General features: G+C 37.1%; 1 protein-coding gene across 8 annotated transcripts in view; it reads right to left on the bottom strand.

Annotated features, from left to right (window-relative positions):
• SLC38A4 (solute carrier family 38 member 4) overlaps positions 1 to 22300 on the bottom strand; it is an 82980-nt gene that overhangs the window by 13754 nt on the left and 46926 nt on the right. For 4 of the 8 annotated variants that reach the window (XM_009003592.5, XM_054238138.2, XM_002752346.7 and 1 more), the window contains exons 2-11: positions 17233 to 17463; positions 12865 to 12955; positions 12247 to 12362; positions 9393 to 9466; positions 8833 to 8925; positions 2852 to 2933; positions 2679 to 2761; positions 2515 to 2573; positions 1382 to 1657; positions 1169 to 1248 (exon numbers count right to left, since the gene is read on the bottom strand). In XM_009003592.5, the coding sequence (XP_009001840.2) occupies positions 1169 to 1248; positions 1382 to 1657; positions 2515 to 2573; positions 2679 to 2761; positions 2852 to 2933; positions 8833 to 8925; positions 9393 to 9466; positions 12247 to 12362; positions 12865 to 12955; positions 17233 to 17351 (1073 nt within the window). In that variant the 5' untranslated portion in view covers positions 17352 to 17463. The remainder of the gene's footprint in view (positions 1 to 1168; positions 1249 to 1381; positions 1658 to 2514; positions 2574 to 2678; positions 2762 to 2851; positions 2934 to 8832; positions 8926 to 9392; positions 9467 to 12246; positions 12363 to 12864; positions 12956 to 17232; positions 17464 to 22300) is intronic. The other 4 variants (XM_054238140.2, XM_078338852.1, XM_078338853.1 and 1 more) reach the window with 1 other exon arrangement.

Here is a 22300-nt window from a genome sequence, read left to right as displayed (position 1 = left end):
CATAAACTTATAGCTGATTTAAATTTATCTTAGAGTGCTAATGAGGATTTGTTTCCATTTTTCTTAAACACTACTCCTTCAGTCTTAAAAACAACCATTTCCCTAGAAGAGGAACAGTGTATTTCATGTTGGTCAGTAAGCCTGCCCATTTAATAAGAATGTAATTAACATAAAGCTCAAACAGGCTCCTAACATAGAAAGCTTTTGCATTTCATAATGAGATGACTTTAGTTGAGGAAAAGAACCTACTAGAGTCAGCAAAGTACTAATGCCAAGAGTCCAGACTACTGGGAAGCCTGACATTGTTCCCTGAAAAGCTTCTGGAAACCATTCTAAAAGGAACCTGGCTACCAAAGGTCAATAGTCAGGCTTCTGGAGTAACTGCTACACGTGATTTTCAAAGTACATCAAAGACACCAAAATACTTGAAAGTGTTCTGAAATTTTTTATGAGGTAAATCAAAATTTATGAGGAAAGTTTTGCTACTTAGAATGAAGACTGAGATTACTGATGTTTGGGTTAAAAAGTTGAGAATTACTATATGATACCCTCCCTTAAGGGAAAGAGGAAAACAGCTATAATGAGTTCATATCTTTTGTTCCCCAGCAACTTCAAAGAAAAAAGAATACAAATGAATCATACATTGTCAGCTGGAAGAAACAAGATTTTCTAGCCAGTGACTCCATTGTAAAAATAAAAGAACGAAGGACAGATATTCGTACATCTCTTGTGGTGAATGTGTTCTAGACGAGGGTTAGATGCTGACTGGAAATGACATCAGTGGCTATCAAGGCTGCCTGAACGGTAAGTTTTGGTCTTCACGGGTGTTACCATTTCTAGTCCAGTTGACATCACTTCTTCCCAACAAAATTCAAATTTAAATTTCCAACATCTGCCACAGTGATTACAACCATTGGCTCCTTGTCTATCTGCGATGAATCCCTCCCCTGAACCATTAAGGTGGAGCGAAAGGAGAGAAAGAAGCAGATAAGATAGTGCTGTGGTGGGCTGATTCCCACCTTTCTGATTATAGCATGTTACTGAGGAGTGGATGGAGTACATACTTCCTCTGAAGAGGAAGCTATAAACTGTTTTCTCTTAAAGAACCTTTGAACATATGAGGAGATTTTCAAAGCAAATTAGAATGCTAAAATGATGGCTGCCTTACTCTTTAAGTTCACTGTAGATGGGAAGGACCTCAGGGTGGCATACAAATGCAAATGCTAGGATAGGAATTGCATAGGCCGTCTGAAAAACAAAGACAACACCACGTATTTAGCATTTCAATATAGATAGTGATCTCAGACTATCTCAGTTACTTGAATAAAAACTCAGAAAAACACATAACTGGGCTCATTAGAAGCCTGGACCTCTCACTTACCCGGGAGTTGAATACAAAATATTTGGGTTGACACTTGTCATCACTATGGGCTTCATACTCTACGCCACTGTCATGAAGAGAGCCCTTGGCCTGGTTCTCATCCAGCCCTGAAGGATTGCGGTGAGTGTAATCCATCATGAAGTTCACATCAGAACTCTCAGAGTTGTTGGGTAACATTACTACATGCATTGGAAGTGTGTTGTTGAATGATAGATTTCCAACACTGTGATCCAAAACAGGCAGAGGGCAGGGTATTTGGAATTTCTTGTAAATCACCTAGACTCAGTCATTAAAAAAGAAAAAAAAAATCAGCCTTTTGAGAAAACACAATGAAATAAGAATGCATATGTGTGGCTTATGGGGTGGGTGGTGAGGGAACTCCGTTGGGTTCCTTTTAGACTGGACAAAGTAAACTCCCTCTAGCCTCTGTTCTAAGGGAAGAGTTGGAACTGTGGTTGGCAGCCCTGCCTCTTAGAGTTAACAGGACAATATTTTGCATGAATCATTCCCACCCTCTTTCATGCCTTTCCATGAGAAAGATGATCATTTCCTTGCTATATTTCATATCTTTTATTTCTTCAAACTAATAGTAACATGGGCCATCAAAACTTTTTTCCTTCTCCTTTACCTCTTTGGGGAAATGCTTTATAAATTTTGGCATTCATGATAGTGCAAGAAATTCCCTCTTCTGTCAGTGGCCTGGAAAAGGAGGTTTTCTTCTTTAATTCCACTGTGCCTGTCCTCTCTTAATGGGTGGAATGTGTAGGAGAGAATGGCTGATTCATGTGAATACGGCTATAGCCTTCTTGTTTCTTTTCTGGGACTCTTCTCTATTATTCTAAGTACTGGATTATTGTCATGTTCCTGCTTGAAGTGTTCCTTTTTTCTCAATATATACCCAGTGTGCCTAGACCATACCATTAGTAGTGGCTATCTTTAAATCATACTTTAAATCTATCTTTAAATCATAGCTGCTCCTTTTCTGTTCTAAATTAGTCTACAATAAAATCACCTGTGATACAAGAACTATTTCATATCAGTGAAGTGCTTGAACAAAATGAGGACACTAATTTAGGCACAAAAATAAGCTCATGCTAACCAACTTACAAGGATCATGTCATCATATCACTTACCACACTAACAAAAAACACCATGCAGGTAAGAGAAAATCCGCTGGTATAGCCAAGATAACCTAGACAGTAGAAGAAAAATTTTGGAAGCTGAATATTGGAATCTACAATCAGCTTACCTATTTAAATGTGAAATAAAAATATTTTTAGTTAGAAAATATCTTTACCTAAATTTTTAAGGAGCGAAAGTGGAAGAATAATTCCAACAGACACAAATATGACGAGGTAGTTGCCATTGAGGTACCATTCTCTAGAAGAGAAGGAGAGACAAGGATATTAGAATCAGAAAAGAACAAGTAGAATGGGTCACTTGATGTCACAGAGGGAACGTAAGACATACCCAGTATTTTCTTCAAGTCCCATGAATGCTCTGATTACTTCAGGTAGTTCATATTTAATGATAAAGAGGTAGCTTGACATTGCTAAAATGGAAAATGTGACAGCTTAATGAAGTGCATAGCACTGAAGTCACATGCAAGTAAGTCATGACATTTGGGATAAGTAAGATGAACATCTAATCCCCCAAGTGGAAAAAAAAGCCATTGTGTATTTGGCACCGCTTTCAAGTTATCTTCCAAGATAAACATTTGACCCTCTAGCTCTGGCAGGTGGACTTTTGTTAACAGTATGAGGGCTGATTCTGTGTTGAATTCAGCCCCAAAGTTTACAGGGAAGCTGCAGTTCTAAGGTTCTGCCCTCATTAGTTATAAATCATCATAGCCCATACTCAGTGTGCCTGTGTTAGTGTCTGTAACTTGGGCGGTGGTCTTGCAACAAAAGGTATGGGTCAGCTGAGAGCCAGCAGAATCAAAAGGCAGATCTGCAGTCAATCCTTCCCCTCTGGCGTTCTGCAAGTGAGCACCAATCTAGTCCTCTGGGATCTGCTGAGAAGCACATAGTCTCAGATCACTTATTGTTGAAAGCAAAGTCTTCAGGGATTGATAAAAGAATACAAGAGATGACAGCTTCTCCCCCTCTTTGTCAGAGAAGTTTTTTGTTTTTCCCCCTCTGCATCTTACTCTCCTTTTGGCCAAATAAGGAACTATAGAAAGTGGCAAAATTTCATGAGCCTCTAGGTAAGTGATATATGAGTGATCATCTACTCTTGTGAAAGATTTCTTGATGAAATCTACAAGCCCTCTCCCTGAAAAAATGAATATGTATTCATATGCATAACATTACAATTTTGCCTACAATTGTAAAAATTCATACATCACACCTTTTTCAAGTTCATCCCTTTGGTGAAGAATAACACTAGTTTGTTGACACATGGCCAAAAGATTCAGTTAAAGATAAAACTCACAAATTTTACATAAAAACTAAGTGTGCCACATGCTTCTAGTGAATTTTTGCTAACAGGCACTTCAAAACACATACTTAAATTGTAAATTAAACTACTGAGTTTAAAAATATTTTCTTTACTTCAAATGAAAGTAACAATGGTGATAATAATTCCCCCATTGTTTAGTTCTGCACATTACTTCATTTGATCATCTGACAAATCCTGTGAGATGACAAGATATATGCTGTTATTTTCATTCCACAGAAGAAGATACAAAAATTCTGAGATGTTAAGTTGACACATTCATGATCACACAACTTGAAAAGGACAGACTGACTACATGTAAAACAGAAGGGCTGGCACCTCTTCTATACTATCAAAGTGAAAGGATTTTTACAATACCGGATGTATCTTCTGTACACATTACTTGGTTAATCTTTGCATAGACCTTGGCTAAAGCTAAATCTTACATAGCATGAACACCGGAGATATTTCTGATTAATTAGCTTGGTGAGGTACCATTCAATGTTAGAGCTATTAATTGCTGACTTTCAGTGATGTCAGTGATGTTACCATGTTTGGTCTTCAAAAACTCAGAATGATTCTGACATTACTCTGTCAATGGGAAAATATCTGTAATAAATGTTAATTTTGGGGGATTGAGAAAATTAGATGTTCTAAATGTAGAGATGTTAAATACAGAAACACAAGTCATTTCCCTTATGCCAGATATCAACTAATTATATAAAGTAACCAAAACAAGAGCACTTTTCTGGGATGATGGTATAAAATTTCATCTTACTCGCTTAAGGTCACACCTCTTACTTGTGTGTGGCTTGACTGAGAGACCACTTTATGGTTTATTCCATTATTTAGAAGCATAGTAGTGACCGTACTCTGAACCACAGATGATGTTGCTGCCACTCAGCTTGTTGAGTTTAGGGCTAACTATGCTTATGCCTGGTTATTTCAGTTGTTTAATTAGACCAATTATAAGGTGATCCTATGAAATGCTTGATACTTTAAACCTTAGTAAGGTTGAGAGTTTGAAACAAATGTAAAGTGTTCTATTTGTTGGGTTTTGGGGGCTTATATGCATGTGGCACTAAACCAGTAAAATGAATGAGATAATTCTGATATTACCGCCAAATTCTACCCAAGATTATAGTGTCAACATGTAAAAAATTAAAAAAAAACACAAATCATTAAGATTCAGTTGAATTTTATTTATCTGCTTACCAACTATCCATTATCAGGGCAGTCAAAAATCCTCAATAATTCTGGTGAATTTATTTACTAAAGTGGGTTGCCTGTTTGCAAAATCTCTGTACAAATTTATTCACTGTAGCATTTTTATAGCAGTGAAAAATTAGAAACAATCCAATAAGGATACTATAAACCAATTATGCCACATTTGTATAATGGAAAACTCAAAAATCATTTAAAAAATGCAAATATTTTCAAAGCATTAAATTTAAAAAGAAAGCTGAAAATCAGTATCATAAGATGATCCAATATTAATAATACTCAATGCATTTTTGAATTAGGCATGGGGAAACCTATGAGTAGTTATTTCTGAGGGTGACTGATGCAAACTTTTCTTGGTAATTTATATATTTCTGCAGTGTTTTAGTTTTTCACAATCAGCATATATTTATTTTATAATTTTTTTAGTGCCTTTGTAAGGTTATCTTTAGACCTGAAAAATGTATAAATGGTCTTTTTATGATGGCCTTTCTAAGGTCATTTTTATACATGAAAACATTAGACAAAGGAGTAAAGTTATCTTCCCAAGGTCACAGACAGTGACAGAAACAGACTCAAATTAAGGGTCATCACTCTCCAAAAGCTTATTTCTACTCAAGTGTTGTAAAATATCCTTTAGAAACTGTAACATATCAGACACATACCAACAGGACCATGAGAGCCCAGAGAAACTACTATTTTAGTATTTAACAGTCTAGAGAAGCAATATACCAGGTGAGCAGAGAGATAGAAAATATGTGTGTGTATGTGTGTGTGTGTGTGTGTGTTTGTGTGTTAGGGTTTGAAGACTTTGAGAGACATTCAAACAGAGAAAATAACCTGTGCAAATGTGCAAAGAAGGCATGGAGGATTTTTAAACCTATTAAAATAATACTATTGGGGGACTAAATATAGTTTGTTATGGTTTGACACAGGACAGGTAGGGTATAGATCATGGATAAATAGATTGATAGATAGATAGGTGATAGATTTTTTTTTTTTATTTTTTATTGGATTTTAGGTTTTGGGGTACATGAGCAGAGCGTGTAAGACAGTTGCGTAGGAACACACATGGCAGTGTGCTTTTCTTTCCTTCTCCCCTTCACCCACACTTGGCATTTCTCCCCAGGCTATCCCTCCCCACCTCCCCCTCCCACTGGCCCTCCCCTTTTCCCCCCAATAGACCCCAGTGTTTAGTACTCCCCTTTCTGTGTCCATGTGTTCTCATTTTTCATCACCCACCTATGAGTGAGAATATGCGGTGTTTCATTTTCTGTTCTTGTGTCAGTTTGCTGAGGATGATAGATTGATAGAGAGAGAGAGAGAGAGAGAGAGAGAGAGAGACAGACAGACAGACATGGGAATTGCTAGGAAAGGCTTAGAAAGATAAGCAAATTTTAGTGTAAGGTGTCAGGAAGGGGTCCAGTTTCTGCTTTCTGCACATGGCTAGCCAGTTTTCCCAACACCATTTGTTAAACATGGAATCCTTGCCCCATTGCTTGTTTTTGTCAGGTTTATCAAAGATTGTATAGTTGTACGTATGTTGTGTTGCCTCCGGTGCCTCTGTTTTGTTCCATTGGTCTATATCTCTGTTTTGGTACCAGTACCATGCTGTTTTGATTACTGTAGCCTTGTAGTATAGTTTGAAATCCGGTAGTGTGATACCCCCCGCTGTGTTCTTTTTTCTTAGAATTGACTTGGCTATGCGGGCTCTCTTTTGGTTCCATATGAACAAACAAGCCCATTCAAAAGTGGGCAAAGGATATGAACAGATACTTTACGAAAGAAGACATATATGAGGCCAACAATCATATGAAAAAATGCTCATCGTCACTGGTCATCAGAGAGATGCAAATCAAAACCACATTGAGATACCATCTCACGCCAGTTAGAATGGCGATCATTAAAAAATCTGGAGACAACAGATGCTGGAGAGGATGTGGAAAAAAAGGAACACTTTTACACTGTTGGTGGGAGTTTAAATTAGTTCAACCATTGTGGAAGACAGTGTGGCGATTCCTCAAGGCCTTAGAAATAGAAATTCCATTTGACCCAGCAATCCCATTACTGGGTATATATCCAAAAGACTATAAATCGTTCTACTATAAGGACACATGTACACGAATGTTCATTGCAGCACTGTTTACAATAGCAAAGACCTGGAATCAACCCAAATGCCCATTGATAATAGACTGGATTGGAAAAATGTGGCACATATACACCATGGAATATTATGCAGCAATCAGAAATGATGAGTTCGTGTCGTTTGTAGGGACATGGATGAATCTGGAAAACATCATCCTCAGCAAACTGACACAAGAACAGAAAATGAAACACCGCATATTCTCACTCATAGGTGGGTGATGAAAAATGAGAACACATGGACACAGAAAGGGGAGTACTAAACACTGGGGTCTATTGGGGGGAAAAGGGGAGGGCCAGTGGGAGGGGGAGGTGGGGAGGGATAGCCTGGGGAGAAATGCCAAATGTGGGTGAAGGGGAGAAGAAAAGCAAAGCACACTGCCATGTGTGTACCTACGCAACTGTCTTGCATGCTCTGCTCATGTACCCCAAAACCTATAATCCAATAAAAAATTTAAAAAAAAAAAAAAAAAGAAAGATAAGCAAAAGAATTAGATGAAGATTCTGTGTCAGTCCAATGAGTTTACGTTTTACCTTGAAAATAATAAGGGCATACTGAAGAATTTTATGCATGGCAAAAGCAGAAACAGACTTAAATTTGAGAGAGTTTATCTGGAGAATAAATTAGAGTGTATCTGGGAGCAGGGGAAACTCAAGGCAGGAAGACCAGTTAGAAGACCGCTGCAATAGTCTGAGCTAAAAATGGTGATTGCCTGTGGTCATGAGGGTGGAAGGTGAGGAGAGATTCAAGAGATAAGCAAAAGATCAAATGAAGAGGATGTGGCATTTAACTGGACATGCAGAGTTGGGGAGAAGGAAATGTTTACACCGACATCCAGATTTCTACCCTCAGAAACTGGATTATTGCTGGTGGTATTCGCTGAGAAACGAAAGATCAGAGAAATAGAGTAGCAGGTTTAGGGACTGGGTAGGAGGTGAGGGAGTAAGTGTCACTACGTGGGGAGACAGTTGGGATCATGTGTCAGGAAGCAGCCAGTGGGACATCTGAAATATATATGGGTTTGAGGCCTTCTGAGGGCCAAAGACACAACAGAACCAGTATGAAGCTGGTGGGCAAACACACCAAGAACACTGTTAAAAATATGTATATTTTGAGGCCCTACACTGGAAATGACAATTCAGTGGGAATTATAAGAATCCGTAGAATCAACAAACCTGGGTGTATAGTGCATTTGATGTCTAGCCAGATATTTGCCTTAGCAAACTTCTAGAGACACTGCCCTGGCTCAGTGCAAGGAACACAGTATTTGGCTATGTTCCCCCAGAAACCCACTTCTCAGTTTTGCAAAACAAACTCAGTCACACATACAAAACATCAATCAACTGTTTTGGCAATGACAGAAATAAGCACAAATTCTTCCATTTTTAAGAGTAATAATTCATGCCATAACAACATTAAAAATCAAGAAAGTTTTTATTTTATATTTTAATTCTAGAATTCAATTGGCAGGGTTTTATATATTATTTCATTCTTAGATATTGCTGTTTTTAATTAAAGAGGGACACAAATCTATTTAAGAAACTATAGTTTTAAAATTTAAGAACTATAAGCGCAATTTATCTGTATTTAAAGTGCTTGTTCATTGCCATAAGTTTTCTTATGGCTGTTTTTAATAAGTATATCCCCTTACCTCCAATATTCTGCATTGTAATGGAAATAAAAGCTCCAATTTTTCCCGGCCATCCAAATGCCTTTTCTCCTAAGTTTTCATAAATCAAAGACCCTATAATAAAAGATAAAACAGCTTTGCCAAAAATATTGTTTTAGTGACTAAAATATTTTTATTATATAACTCCACACTGAAGTCTCAAACATGTAAATAAACTTTATATAGAAATTACAAGCGCAAATGATGCAACCTCAAAAACCAGTAAGCAATATATTAAAATGTTCTCCAAATAAAAAGCAATGGCTTTATTTTAGCTGCATGTAGCAAGTCAAAACAGTTCTTTCTATCATATATCAGAAATGTCTTTTTTTCCTATTTGTCTTGAACCTGAGCCAGTTGATTTTCACTCCTGCCTCTCATTTGCCCAAACAACTAAAAACATTGAGAGATCATGTCACTGGGCTCAGAAGAAAATGAAATGTGAAACTGACAACAATCATCCTAAGGTTATGAAGCAACAGACTGAAATACTCTTTTATGAGAATTAAAATAGAATGTGTTGGACTCAAGCAGTAGCATACCTCCTTCCTTGGCTGTTTTTAATAAAAGATGAACTGAGTACAGTGATAATATTGCCACAGCAAGAAGCATGATTCTGTAAAGGGAAGAAAGAGTAGATAATAAAGTTTCTATAATAAATAAGATGTAATTATATTAGATGTTACAATACAAGATCACCTTAATCTTTTTAATCATCAAATTTCCAAAAGTATGCTGGTTTGGGGGAAGTTGAGAAATTCTTTTCAGAACTCTACACATAACCTTTAAAGTCATAGAAATAGAATTTGCTATGTTTTACATGCCCAAATCTACTACCTGAAGTTCCTAACTTTTTTTTAATGTTACCCAGTTGTAGAATTTGGTTCACAGCTTAGATGCTAAGTGTACAGCAAAATTAGAAAATGCAACATCTACTTAGCACATGGGAATATGCACATCATATTTGCATGATATTCACATCAGCACTTAGAATTGAAGGGCTATTCATTAGCCTGACTAAACCTTAATCTGAAATCTAGGAATCCAAAAGCCAAAGCATGCAATCTGAGCTGCCTTACTGCTGATCCTGTGCATTAGATAACAAATGTAAGCTAGAGGGGCAAGCAGTTGCATATATAATAGAGAAAGCAGAGAAAGCTAATGATGGGGCAGGAAAGTTCCTTTGTTTTTGTTTTCAGAGTCATTTCTGCTGTTAGGATCCTCTCCATGTCCGCATGCATTTATGGTTTCTTTATGTTTATGCTGAATGGTATTTTTCCAAATCTAAGACTTGGAGCACAAAAATAAGAATGTTGATGGAAGTATCTACATAATAAATGGAGGAACAATACTTTTACCTGTAACTAAAAAATTAAAAAAAGCTTTATCCTTGTTTATTTTTTTTAAAAAAAAACACACTTTCCCCACAATTGATCTACTCTTTTGGAATTCCCAATGAAATCAATATTACAAATATACATTTAGACCATGAATTATAAATTTTATGACCCCGTAACTATATTTTGCTCTTATTTTCCATGAAGTATGTCTGCCAGAACTGTCTAACCCATGACTTATTACCGTGTTTTTCCATACGCCTTATGAACTTAACTGTTTTTAAGGAATAATGTAATTCAGATTATATAATTTTGTTCCCTGGAAAAATAATGAGCATTCCCTATATTCTAAACATGCACTTTCTCTGGCAGAAAATACTAACAGTAAAACCAATGAAATACTGTGTCACTTGCTATAAATTAAGAGAGAAAGCTTAATCCAGTCTGTGCTATTTAGACACACAAAACGCACTTCATGATGTTTAGTGATTTAATTGTTCTGACCAAATTAATCTGATAAATGTTTAGAGGCCTGAAATGAGGCCCTCATTTTTTAGAAAAAATGGAATATTCTTCTCATGAAGATAATCTATGACTCTAAGATTGGGGTAAGTGTTGCCTATTCATCAGTGATCTGTAACTTCCTAACTAATTTTAATGGCATGTATAATTGATAAAGGAAGGCAGCTTTTTTGTCTTAGAGATAATGCACATTACAAAAACATATAATATATGACTATATATGGCTATTAAAATTCAGATTATTATAAAACCTACTTTATCTCAAACATGGCTTATATAAAAGTAAAGTTGATATAAAACCCATTCAGCTAAAGAATATTATACATAAAACAGTTTAATCAAAGCACTAACACAATATAAAGATTTATAGTCCTGATCCTTAGCCCTCAAATAGCTGTGTAATTACTAATCACATGTGATATTCAGAACATAAATAGTACATATTTATGATATAAATGTTGCATTCTTAGACAGTTATTTCACTCTCTAGCACTGCATTTGGGATTAGGATCTGCGTCCACAGTGGTGCCTAACATCAGACTTTATTCTTGTGAAGAATTCCACTGCTGCCAAGTATATGTTGGAAAATACCAGGCTGTACATGATGCACATAAATGTCTATTGTTGTCTGTCATAGACAGTGCTGTATCCACCCTACAGGTCAACTACCAGATGCCGGTTTTAGGCAGCATTTGTATAAGTTTGGTGAAAGTGCATAGGTTTAGGAATAGGGTTTGGTCACTCAACAAATATTTCCTGTACCAGGCACTGCACTAGGTTTTGGGATAGAGACATTGGTAAGTGAAAACAGACATGAACTCAACTTTCTAGAGCTTATGTCTGGCAAGGGAGACAGATAATTAACCAAATGAATCAGACAAATCACATTAAAACATTAAAACTGTGGTGACTGTATGATAAGGTGATTTGCCCCAGTCATGGAGATCAGAGCAGGCAGCACTCAGGCGAGGCTGAACTGACATTTAAGGAGTGAACTAGGGAAGAAGACAGAGAAGAGGGTTCCAAGAAAATGCACAAAGGCCTGGTGGTGAGAGGGAATGTGGCGTCTTCATGGGATGGAGACAAGACTTACTGTGCCCAGTGTATCTTTCACACAGGGGCACAGGGAACGGGACATAAGTGGGGCCAGGGCATGCGGGGCTCTTAGGCTTGGTTGTTTCTTTCCTAAGAATGAGACAAAATTGCTTCTGGGAAAGATCCTTTTGACTGCTAAACACCAAATTATTTCAACTATCTACTGAACAATGAAATTCTGGTGAGGCTGCTCCAGCACTTTGATTGGTTGAGCACATAAACTTTCTGCCATTGTATTAGGGATGGTTGGGTGACCAAGTACCATGATTAGCCTCCTCTGACTTTTTCCTCAGGTTGCTATTCTATCTAAAAGCCAGAGGAATTCACAAATACTCTCTCAGATTGTTTATGTTTACAAAGATCAAACTCAGATTGTCAATTGAAAGAGCCACCAGGTAGGCATAGACTTCCTCACCAAATGTTGATATACACATTCACTTACATAAAAAGTATGATCCCTGTGTTGGCCATGGCATAGGACAAGCCCAGGATCCCACTGCCCATGATGGCATTACTCAGGTTGAATGAAGACATTCCAAAGGAAGTGGTTCCGGGATGCTTGAAGAAGAAGGGATGTATTATAAGCAAGCATTTGCCAAAGGGCAAACCTTTGGGGGTTATCCTTATTCTCACATTATCTTTTCTGCAGATTACAGTCCAAAATTGAAGACTAAGATAAAATTACAGTGAGTAAAGACGTTACTCAACATCAATAAAAGCATGTAATCTTCAATGGAATGCAGTGCTTGGTTTCAGCAGAGGCCTCAGTAAAAATAAAAATTACAAGGGGAGTCACATAAAGAAGGAAAAACATGTATGATTGCAGATTACCTTTGGGTTAGAATGATTTCCCCCCAAAACACATAGATTTAATAAATGATTTATGCAGCCATATGGCGAACAGGAAAAAACAAGCCCTTATTCCAGTAAGGGCCTGAATAAACAGAGAATGTGCTGATCAAGGCTTGGAAAATTTCAGTCACATTGTTTTCCCACAGACACCTAGGTAGATCAGACACATTCAGTCCCGTTTATTGCCTGAAAACATAGATTCACTTACATGTTCATCACCATAATCTGCCAGCTTCTTTTTCGCCAAAAATCCGTTTGTCAGGAATTTCTGACTTTCAGCGTCTTCATTAGCGAATTGACTGAACACACACACACACACAAATAAGAAAGTAAAAACATCTAAATATATGCTCTGAATCATATGTACATTTCAGGTGATCTAAGTAACTGAACCAGAGGAGGGGAAATAAGATACCCCATTTTTTTTCTTTTCTTCCTTCACATTACTGGTCATTCCAGATCAACAATTGAGCTCCATTTACAAATATACTTTGGGATGGAAGAAGGATGTTATGAGGAAAGGAAATATTATTTTTAGTTAAAAATTGTTAATGGGACATTTCTTCTTTCTCACATTAGCTATGCAGCAAAGAGGCTAACTAGAACTAACTGTGTTCCCATTTAGAGCCCTTTCAAAGAAAGAGTACAGGGTGATGATAGAGTTTTCTGATCTACTACCATACCATACTCAGATGATTGTATTAATTCAACAAGTACTGATTAAATGCCTAGGTACTGTGTTTCTAATCTCATGTGATACTCAAAATATCCCTATGATGAGGCAACTGTGACTCAGAAAGGTGAAGCAGCAGGCCCATATCCATCAGACCCCATTCTCCCTGGCATCAAGCAGTCCCAGGCAGGACCCTGTAGCTTGTATTTCCTCTCTCTTTTTTTGGGGGGGCGGGCACAATCGTTTATACATATATCTCCTATTGGAAAGTAATTCAATGGTAGCTCTGCGTTGTGTTGGTTGTTTTTGTATGTGTGTGTGTGTTTTAATTACTGTCAAAATGTACATGGATTACTAACACGAAACGAATGAAACTAAGAACAATATTAAAGCAATTTAATGAACTGTCAGAAGAGTTGGAAGAAAATTTTAAGATGCACTATCCATAGAGCATTGTGATTGTGGTTTTCTTGGGCACAGGCTGGAACCTGCACAACTTGGTCATAGAGCTGTGCTGGTCAGCTCATGCAGTTATATGCCAGGGGCTTTGAGGCTACAGACCTAGGACCAGCCACATTTCCAAGAGGCTCAATTAATAAGGCCTGCTGCTGCCATTGCATTTGCATGCTGCAAAATGTCACAGACTTTTTAGTTGTTTTTATATAAAATGATCAACTATGTATATTTCTTAAAGGTGCTTTCAAATTGACAGTTTGAAAATTTTAGGGTATTTCCTACATAAAAAGTAAGATAAAATAATTGAAGAGTGTTCTATTAATATAATCTTAGGGGGCGGGCACAGTGGCTCATGCCTGTAATCCCAGCACTTTGGGAGGCCAAGGCAGGTGGTCACCTGAGGTCAGGAGTTTGAGACCAGCCAGCATCATGAAACCTGTCTCTACTAGAAACACAAAAAATTAGCTGGACATGGTGGCAGGCACCTGTAATCCCAGCTATTCATGAGGCTGAGGCAGGGGAATCACTTGAACCTGGGAGGCAGAGGTTTCAGTGAGCCGAGATTGCACCATTGCACTTCAGCATGGGCCACAAGGGTGAAATTCTGCCTCAATAATAAATAAATAAAGTGATCCTTAGAAATAAGATAGAAAAGAATTTTATTCTAGGAGATCTGTACAAACTGCTCTTAATAACAGGTGAATCCTGAAAATAATCTGGAAAGGAAAGAGGATGGCAGGGTTAATTTTTGAGAATAGAAAACAGTACAAGATATAGATAGAAACAGCAGACAAAACCACAAAGTTTTATGTGCTTTTCTAGAACTCAAGGCATAAATAGCTCTGTGTAAACAAGTTAAGAACATTTCCTAGCCTTCTGCCACATTTCGCATGGAGAGCATAATGCCCACAGTTGTTGCCTCCTTCCATTTCCATATACCCCTTAATGGTCTGTAGTTAATGTGAAGACTGGTACATAGTGTTTACAGTGGGAGACTGAGATGACAGATAAAATGAAGCTTAGAATGGTCCTGAGAACTATAAACACAAAAGTGCCACCTAGAATTTAAAATCTGGAATGTCCAACACTCTATTATTTATTTTAATCAATAAACTTAAAATCTGTATTCCATGAATAGTTTTTAAAATTTAGAATTTGAAAGTAAACAGATTTTCTTTCTTTGAGGCATTTGCATGTTCTTATTTTGGCATGAGATGAGTTGTAGTCATTAAACATGCCAAGACTGTATAAATATATGAGAAATGTCCCCAGTCTGCTAAATATTTTGATACCAAACACAGCATGTATTAAAATCACAAGTGTAATGATCACAAATAAATACATTATGTTGAATTTCTGAAAAATTTACATTTAAGGGTTCCATCCAAACCACACATAGATAAAACCCATCTCTTTAAACTGATTTTAAAAACTGCAAAATGATGACCTATGTTTAAGCCAGGAGATAAAGGGTAAGTCACTATGAGTGGTTCAGAACACATTGCATGAAGTTTAACGAAAGCATTGATGCTCTTTCCATTCTGGCTTTTGAGGACCAAGTGGAATGACACTATGACAGTTCTTGGGTGGGTGTCCCCTTTAGTTGGTCAACCTCTGCGGAGCTCATATTTGTTTGCATTCCTCTCAGAAACAAGCATCTTCAGGTTCAAATCAATTTTCTAAGGGTAATGCAGTGAAGGAGAAGTAACAAAAATTATTGAATGTCATCTAAATACTGGGCACTCATCTCATCCTTGAAAAGCAGCTGTTGGTTTGCCATTTTACATTTTCCACTGAAGCTCGAAGAGGACAAGCAGCTTTTCTAAAGGCAGACAACTACTCTGCAGACTCCAAAGTCCTGTCTTCTACAATCCTAGTGTTTCCTCATGGGTTACCTAATTTAGAAAATGCCATAATTGACATCTCAGTGGCCTCTCTAGTCCAATAACCCTAACATTCATTGCACTGAGCTACTTGAAAGAAGAACAGTGCTTCCTCCTGATGGCCTTTCCTGGGTGTTGTGAATAAAATGAGAAGTCTTTGTTCGAGCATAATATTCTCTATTTCAAGCCTAGATTTGGTCAAAAATTCCTTTCTCAGCATCTTAAATCATGTACAGTTTGATATAACATTTTGTGGAAAATCAATTGACTTATCAAATAACTACTGTGCACTATGCACAGGGCAACGTGGTAGGTGGTAAGACCACAGAGACCATTAACCTGTAGTAGTGGTGTAATTAACATCTGCATAGGGAAAGGGTGCATAAAGGAGGGATGGTCACTTCTACCTGGGGGAGTAGAGGAATTTGGAAAAAACTGCATAGGAGACCTGAAGTTGAGCTAATTCTTGAAGGATGAAAGGTGTCAACATGGGAAAAGTGGGAGGAGGTGACTGATTCCAGGCAGTTGGAGAAGAATGAGTGAAGGCAACAAGTAACAAATAGGGAGGGGGCAAAAGACAGTACAGGAGAGGCAGGTCAAGAACAGATCACAAATGACCTTACGTGCCCAGCAATGTGTAATCTACTTTCTCTTATGGCTAATGGAGAGGTGCAGAAAGGCTTTATCTGAGGACAGAAATTGATTCCATTTTCAGTTGTAAGATTACTCTTGCGGGAGTGTAGAAGACTAGACAGAGGAAAGCAAACTGTAAGACAGCAAGACAAATCAGAGCTGTCACCCTGTCTCACATGTAATGCAGGCCTAAGATAAGACTGCAGTAGAATGGATATAAAAAAGTAGTGGATTTGAAGCATTAATAAAGTCAAACCAACTGGATATTAACTGGCCATTGGCTATGTGGGTCAAAGTTTACACCTAGGGGCTTTTGAGTGAGTTGCTGGAGGATAGCAGTGATTTTCACTAGGAAGGGGATTACTAGAGGAGAAGCAGGTTCTGAAGGGGAAGACAGGAGTTCAATATTAGACATCACAGGTTTAACTTTATAAATGAGGCAATTCAGACACAGTAGTGGTCCAGCAGAGATGAGTAGTAGACAGTTGGACATAATAATCTAAAATTCAGCAGAGAAACTTAACAGGCTGGGGATATAGCATATATTCACTGAGTGAAGCCATAATAGTTGTGAGTGAGTAGCTCAAAGGATACTTTTAGAGAGAAAAGAATCCCTGCAGAAACCAGGAGATGTAGCAATATTGAAATAGGAATTTGAGAAAGGTAAAAGGAGCAACAGGCTAATATAATTAAAATTATTACACATTATTAATGGGGACAAGGACATTGTAGCCTCAATTCTAAAACAGTTACAAAATGGATTGACATTATCACTGTATTTCAGGACCAAGGAATTAATGTGCTAACATCAATGTCATTGTTATCTCAAATTTACCTGTAATATATCCAATTCTTCCCATCAAGATCCTTGTTTTCCACATCCACATTATGTCTTATTTTTCCATGGAACCTGGTAACTTTAACCCCATACCTGCTCATTGCTGCCTTTTCTGAATTTCCTATCCCGATGTAGCTATCTGGAACACTCTCTCCGCTGCTGCTCTCATCATCTGGTTCGATGTTGACATTTCTCAGTTCCATGGGATCCATTTGAGCTGTCAGCACTTTCTTGTCCACACACAAGCCCCTTCAGTGTAAATAATATACTGTACCTTCAGCTTAAGGCTCTTCCACTTTGTGTTGATGTTCAGAACACTCTGTTCTGCAAACAGAACACAACATACATCATTATAATTTTATTTAAATAAAATAAGTGAACATGAATTATCTACATTTTGTATGTTCACTGTAAAAGAAAAGAAGGGAAGAATCTCTTGAAAACTTTACATAAACAAATCCCAAAACGTTCCTTTACCCAATACAAGAAAGAAAAAAATGGAAGAGAAGAAAGAAATTACTAATAATTGCTAAACCAGCAGATAGTAATGGGGTGCCTATGTATAATGCAAATGGCAGGTTTTACTAGTCACTATGAAAAAAAAAAAGAAATCTTAAGACATGGCAGCAGTCTTCAAGAAAATTTTGGTATTTGTGAGTGGAATGCATGTTTTAAAAGAAAGGAAGACAAAAGTAAATTGTTGACAAAGGAAGGTCTGCCAAGGCAGAATCTACCAGTGTCTTTACTGGCAATAACTAGAAAGAAAATTGCTGCTTTAATTTAATTGGACATGAAAGAATTAACGGCACCAAAATGCTTGATAATATGCAGCATAGGTGAGGATCAAGTTTAGGAAGTCGCTTTCTAGGCACTTGGATCCTGAAGCCAAAGTTAAGAATAGTAACAAAAGAAAGTTCAGATTTACCTCTGGGTCAGCATCAGTCAACATCTATGTCAAATTAAAATGTATTTTAATAACAAAGAAATCTAGATTTTAGACTCTGCTCTGCCTTTAATTCATTGGATCTTAGCATAAGTCATTTAACATTTGGGGACCTCATTTTCCTCAACTATAAAATGGAAAGGGGTGGACTGGCATTGTGTTTTTGAAAAATGTCCTGAATCTACTATATGTTGTTGATATAATTTCCTCAGAAATTCTTACCATTAGATTCATTCAGTTATTGTTGAACCATTATATTAGGAAAAACACTATCACTCTTGAAAAGTGTGGTCCTGAAATGTGAAATACCCATTTGATAAGGAAATCCTGAGTAGAGAAACTAACATAAAAATTGCTCCAGAAGTCACAAAATCTGCAATTTCTCTGACAAACAGAAACTACTACATGGGAATACCTCTACAACCCATTGCCATGGCAGTACTGCTCTCGAAGGCAACTCACACTTGAGAAACATTCACATCCTCAAATTGTAAAACATAAAACACACATGGAAACTCACTAGTAAGAGTGCCAGTAGGCACAAGAAATGATAAAATCCACATCTAAGGAACTACAAATAGCAAAGCAATTTAAAAGGGACTTTTACATTGCTATAATAAACGGTAAAAGAAAACATTCAAAATAATATAACTTTCATAGAATAAAAAATTATAAAAGAATATAACAGGCTAATTGCAAAAAGAGCCAAAAACAGGAATTCTTTAAAAAAGAAAAATACAGAATCATTGAAATTAAAAACAAAAAACTCAGCTGAAGGAAGGGTTATAAAATTGAAAGACAGATCTGTGGAAATCACTCCGATTACAGCACAAAGAGATTAAAAGAAAGGAAAATACAAAGAAGAAGTTAAGAGGAATGGGGAAAAATAAGAATTACAAGTTCAAATACACATACACACTAATTGTCATTCCAATATAGAGAGATGTGAGACTAGGGTGAGACAAAACATAAAGAGACAATGGCAGATAATTGTCCAGAAATAAAGAAAGCAGTTCTCAGAATTAAAAAAAAAAATAGCACACAGTGTTTCAAGCAGGAGGAATAAAAATGAATCTCTTATTGCTATAAGGCAGTCTAAGTGTATAACATAAAAGATCAAGAGAAGTTAAAAACTAAGAGAGAACAGAGGTAAGACATGCATATGGTTAAGAGAATAGAAACTCACTAAATGAGTACAAAGGTTTCCTCACTCTTCACACAGTACCAGTTTCACTTCCCAGCAGCAACCACTATTGACAGTTTCTGTTTTTAGCTCATCATTTAAAGTTAGCCATTCTAGATCTAAATAATTCACTAACACTTTTTTGACTTGGTTTACTGATTTTAGACTGGTCACCCATTAAAATATAAGGATGTTAGCATACTTTTTCTATCCTTCCTTCCTCTACACTCCTAATTATTTTAGTTAATAAAATACTTGCACAATTTGAGAATCATAGTATTTTCATATTGTTCTGTGAAACAAATGTGCCATAATTTGCTTGTTTCTAAACATGGAAAACTAATAAGCAGCAATTACAGTATTATCATTGTATAAACAGTATTCCCTAAAGACAAAGTGGTATATTTGACTACATAATAAATGAAATACAATTCTATATTACCAAAACTTTGAAAGCAAATTTTCTATGCTCTTTTCATTCTGAATGGCTTCCTCTTCCAACCTCTGGGTCTCGCCCAGCTGCTAGTTTCTTGAACACCATTATACCTTTCTTCAGTTTATTTTGCATTATGCTAAAATAATGCCTTGAATGACTTTTTCACACAGAGAGCCTATGTCTGTAAACAGAATTTCTGAGTTGTTTCATGTTGGAAAATGTCTTTATTTTGCCTTCAAACTTTGTTGATTGTTTGAATTCTAGATTCAGAAGCATTTTCCTTCAGAATATTGAAAAAACTTCTCTCTTCTAGCTTCTATTGATGAGTATGGTTCTTATTTCTTTGTGCAAATAACTTATTGATGTTTTTCTGAGGATTTTAGAATTCTTATCCTTATCTGAAATTTCATCATGATGTATCTAGATGTGAGTCGCTTTTAAAATCCATCGTACTCAGCATGCAGAGGGCCCATTTAATCAAAAGGCTTGTGTCTTTCTTCAATAGAAGACACACTTCCTTCTAAAAATAGTAGAAAAATGTTCTATTTTAAAAAGCTATTTCTTCCCCTTCGTTTACTTCTAAAACTTTTGTTAATCAGGTATTAGACCTCTTGATCCATATTGCTTAGCTTTTCTGTTTATGTTTGATCTGTTCAACTTATTGCTCAATGTTTAGGAACATTTCCTCAATGTCACATCCAAAATAACAAATTTCATCTTCAGCTGTATCTGTTTTATTTTTCAACTTGTCAGCTATTTTTCTCAATCCTGCTCTTAATTTCTAATAATTTGCTCTTATCCTCTTTCTCTTTTTTCATATCACTTTTTTTTTGTTTTATGGGAACAATATTTTCTCAGATCTTTCTAAGGAATATTGATGTGAGGTTTTCAGAAGTTCCTTTTGTTCCCTAAATTATATGTTTCTTCTGAAGTTAGTTATTCTGTTTGGTCCTTCTCTTCCATGCTGCTTGTTTTCCTTAGTTTCAAGTGATCCTAGGTTTTCGGTTCATATTTGTGAATGATGGAGTGCATTGATTAGCTTAGACAGCTGGTACTCGGAGCTTCTCTGAAATTGTGTGGGCCCGTTTCACCGATGGGCTGCTCTCTTGTAGGTTCTGTGCAAGTGGTTCTTCTGTGGCTTGTCTGTGGGACCAGCATCCAACTTCCAGACAGAGCTGCCACTCCAGGAGTGGTTACTCTGGGGGTGAAGCATTTCAATGTATCTTCTTTTTGGTAGAGCTTTCATTCCTGCTTGTGATACCACTTTGTCTGTAGTAGAGGCCCTAATACTTATCCAAGCCTCCTTCCTCAAACTTTTCTTAAAGATTGGATCACAGCTTTATCCTATAGTCAAAAATGGTATCCCAAACAGACCACCAGGTCTAAACTGAGGTTCCTCGCTGGATACCTGATCACTGGTTGCCCATGATTTATGCCTCCTCTTTGTCTCTGTTGACTTAAGTTGAAGCTGCTGCAGGGCTCCCCATGGAAAAAGCACACTTACCATGGTTCCTTTTCTCTTTCTCAGATTTTTCATCTTTCTGCCTTCTAGGAATTTTCAAAACTTTCTGTTTGTTGATGACACAACTATTGCTTTTCACAGTTTTGTGATTTGTCCTTTTAAAAATATGATTTTGTGTGAAGTTTTATTGTTTGATTACCCTAAAGCTAGATCCTAAGCCCCCTTCTTCCAATCCACTTCTAAGACTTCATATAATGTGATGGTTAATTTTTTTTTTTTTTTTGAGATAGAGTCTATCTATCGCCAGGCTGGAGTGCAGTGGCAGGATCTCAACTCACTGCAACCTCTGCCTCCCAGGTTCAAGCAATTCTCCTGCCTTAGCCTCCCGAGTAGCCGAGACTATAGGTGCTCACCACTACGCCTGGCTAATTTTTGTATTTTTAGTAGAGACGGGGTTTACCATGTTGGCCAGAATGGTCTCGATCTCCTGATCTTGTGATCCACCTGCCTTGGCCTCCCAAAGTGCTGGGATTACAGGTGTGAGCTACAGCACCTGGCCATGATAGGTAATTCTATGTGTCATTGTGGCTGGGGTAAAGGATGGGAAGATAGCAAGTAAAACCTAATTTTGGAGTGTGTCTGTGAGGGCGTTTCTGGAAAAGATTACCACTTGAATCAATAGACTGAGTAAAAAAGTTCCACTCTCACCACTGAAGGTGAGCATCCTCCAATCACTCCAGGTTCCAAATAGAACAAAAAGGCAGAAGATGGGCAAATTTACTCTCTCTACTTGAGCTACGACATCCATTTTCTCCTGCCTTCTCCTGCCTTTGGACCCTGGAGCTCCTGGTTCTCAGACCTTGCAGTTCTGACACTTATACCAGCAGCATCCTGTTTCTTAGCCTTCGGCCTCAGATTAAATTACACCACCAGCTTTCCTGGTTCTCCAGCTTTCAGATGCTGTATTTTGAGACCTCTTTGCTCCATAATCATGAAAGCCAATTCCCATAATAAATGTCATCTTATATCTACATACATCTATATATGCCTATCCGTTTATCTCCAGTTGGTTCTGTTTCTCCGGAGAACTCTGATGAATGCATGGACCAAAGACTCCTCAAGTTACATAGTCTAGGC

Source organism: Callithrix jacchus, chromosome 9 (assembly GCF_049354715.1).
Source record: "Callithrix jacchus isolate 240 chromosome 9, calJac240_pri, whole genome shotgun sequence".
In the NCBI taxonomy this organism is placed as follows: domain Eukaryota; kingdom Metazoa; phylum Chordata; class Mammalia; order Primates; family Cebidae; genus Callithrix; species Callithrix jacchus.
The sequence above is the reverse complement of the archived record's forward strand: the minus strand, read 5'-3'. Positions and strand labels throughout refer to the sequence as shown.